The sequence below is a fragment of the Otolemur garnettii genome, unplaced genomic scaffold (assembly GCF_000181295.1).
Source record: "Otolemur garnettii isolate 467f Iridium unplaced genomic scaffold, OtoGar3 scaffold00108, whole genome shotgun sequence".
NCBI classification, from domain to species: Eukaryota; Metazoa; Chordata; class Mammalia; order Primates; family Galagidae; genus Otolemur; species Otolemur garnettii.
The window spans coordinates 5,606,095-5,608,435 of NW_003852503.1; the positions used below are offsets into that span (position 1 = coordinate 5,606,095).

At 50.0% G+C, this 2,341-nt stretch overlaps 1 protein-coding gene across 1 annotated transcript in view; it reads left to right on the forward strand.

The window, feature by feature from the left end:
- Positions 1–2,341, forward strand: part of HYOU1 (hypoxia up-regulated 1) — a 15,596-nt gene that overhangs the window by 3,688 nt on the left and 9,567 nt on the right. The window contains exons 6-8 of the mRNA XM_023517303.1: positions 1,095–1,111; positions 1,565–1,834; positions 2,039–2,173. Of these exons, the coding sequence (XP_023373071.1) occupies positions 1,095–1,111; positions 1,565–1,834; positions 2,039–2,173 (422 nt within the window). The remainder of the gene's footprint in view (positions 1–1,094; positions 1,112–1,564; positions 1,835–2,038; positions 2,174–2,341) is intronic.

Genomic DNA, 2,341 nt, shown 5'->3' on the forward strand with positions numbered 1-2,341 from the left:
CCCAGGAGTTGGAGGTTGCTGTGAGCTCTGATGCCACTGCACTCTACCCAGGGAGATAGCTTGAGGCTCTTGTCTCCAAAAAAAAAAAAAAAAAAAAGAGAGAGAGAGATCCTCTCTTGCCTCAGGTTTTTTTGTTTGTTTGATACAGAGTCAAGCTGTTGCCCTGGTTAGAGTGCCATGGCATCATAGCTCACAGCAAACTCCCAACTTTTAAGTTCAAGAGATCCTTTCTTACCTCAGTTATTTATTTATTTTTTTCTGATACAGAGTCTCACTGCATCACCCTAGGTAGGTAGAGTGCCGTGGCATCACAGCTCACAGCAACCTCTAACTCTTGGGCTTAAGTGATTCTCTTGCCTCAGCCTCCCAAGTAGGTACCTGCCACAACGCACAGCTATTTTTTTTTTATTTATTATTTTTTTAGAGACAGAGTTTCATTTTGTTGCCCTCAGTAGAGGGCTGTGACGTCAAAGCTCACAGCAACCTCCAACTCTTTTTTTTTTTCTTTTTTTAAATTTATTTATTTATTTATTTATTTGTCCAGGGCTGGGTTTGAACCCGCCACCTTTGGCATATGGGACCGGTGCCCTACTGGGCAGATTCAATCTTTTTTTTGAGCCACAGGCGCCGCCTAACCTCCAACTCTTGGGCTTAGGCGATTCTTTTCTCAGCCTCCTGAATAGCTGGGACTACAGGTGCCCAACACAAAGCAGGGCTTTTTTTTTTGGTGCAGTTTGGCCAGGGCTGGGTTCAAACCCGCCACCCTTAGTATATGGGGCTGGCACCCTACTCACTGAGCCACACGTGCTGCCACCAATGCCTGGCTATTTTTTGTGTTGGAGTTGTCATTGTTGCTTAGCTGGCTGGGGCCAGGCTTGAACCCGCCAGCCACAGTGTATGTGGCTGACACTGCAACCACTGTGCTATGGGCACCAAGCCTTTTTTTTTTTTCTTCTATTTTTAGTAGAGACGGGGGAGGAGGGTCTCACTTTTGCTCAGGCTGCTCTCACACTTGTGAGCTCAAGCAATCCACCCACCTCAGCCTCTCAGAGTGCTAGGATTACAGGCGTGAGCCACCATGCTTGCCCCTTCAGTCACTTTAAAACTCTCTGTGCCTGTCTCGGCCCTACCTCCTGTCTCCGAGGCTGAGCCCTCTTGCTCTTTGAGCCCCAGTGATAACTTGTCCTCATTTGGAACTTGCTATACTCTCTCCCACCTCAGAGTCTTTACAAATGCTATTCCAACATCCAGAACACTTTTTCCTGTCCGCCTACTTAACTCTAGCTCATCCTTCAGGTTTCAATTCAAGCATCACTTTTTCAGGGAGGCTTCCCTGGACATCCACAATAGCTCATGTCTCCCAGGCACGTATTCTGCTGGCATTGTCAGCCTCACTTTTATAAGGCTATAAGTTCACATTTTCGGTAGCAGGGACCCTATCTCTCCCCTATTCTTCCTGTCACATTTGTGTTCCCAAAGACAAGCACATAACTGATGCTCAGTAAATACTGTTAAATGATTGGGTGTATTACTATCACTGTGAGAAATGGTGCAAGTGCCATAGGGGATAGTCAGGTTCCTGTGCAGATGTTGGGCCCCTGTGTGTTCCTCATACTTTTTTCTTCTTCCTTTTCTGAACAGGTTTGACCGTACCCTGGGGGGCCTGGAGATGGAGCTCCGACTGCGTGAGCACCTGGCTGGGCTTTTCAATGAGCAGCGCAAGGGCCAGAGAGCAAAGGATGTGCGAGAAAACCCACGTGCCATGGCCAAGCTGCTACGTGAAGCTAATCGGCTCAAAACAGTCCTGAGTGCCAATGCTGACCACATGGCACAGGTGCCTGCCTGCATGTATCTGGTGTGAGGGCAATCTTGTCTAACCCAGAGGGTGGAGGACCCTGGCTTCTTGTGCCTGGCATGGCCTGTCCCATTCTTATCCCTCTGCCATCCTTCCAAAGTCCTATTCCCTTGGTTTCTGTCCTGCCCACCCAGAGAGCAGGACCTGGGCAAGAACTCCCTGACACTCCTCATCCTCCTGCAGATCGAGGGGCTGATGGACGATGTGGATTTCAAGGCAAAAGTGACTCGAGTGGAGTTCGAGGAGTTGTGCGCAGACTTGTTTGAGCGGGTGCCTGGGCCCGTACAGCAGGCTCTGCAGAGTGCCGGGATGAATTTGGTGAGGGGGCAGGGACAGGTGGGAAATGGGAAGGAGACACATGAAGGGAAAAGTCAGTCCTGAGGAGGAGGGTTAACTTCCTGCTGCCCTGGCTCGGCGCCTATAGCTCAACCGGCTAAGGCGCCAGCCACGTACACCTAAGGTGGCGGGTTCGAATCCCCAGCCCGG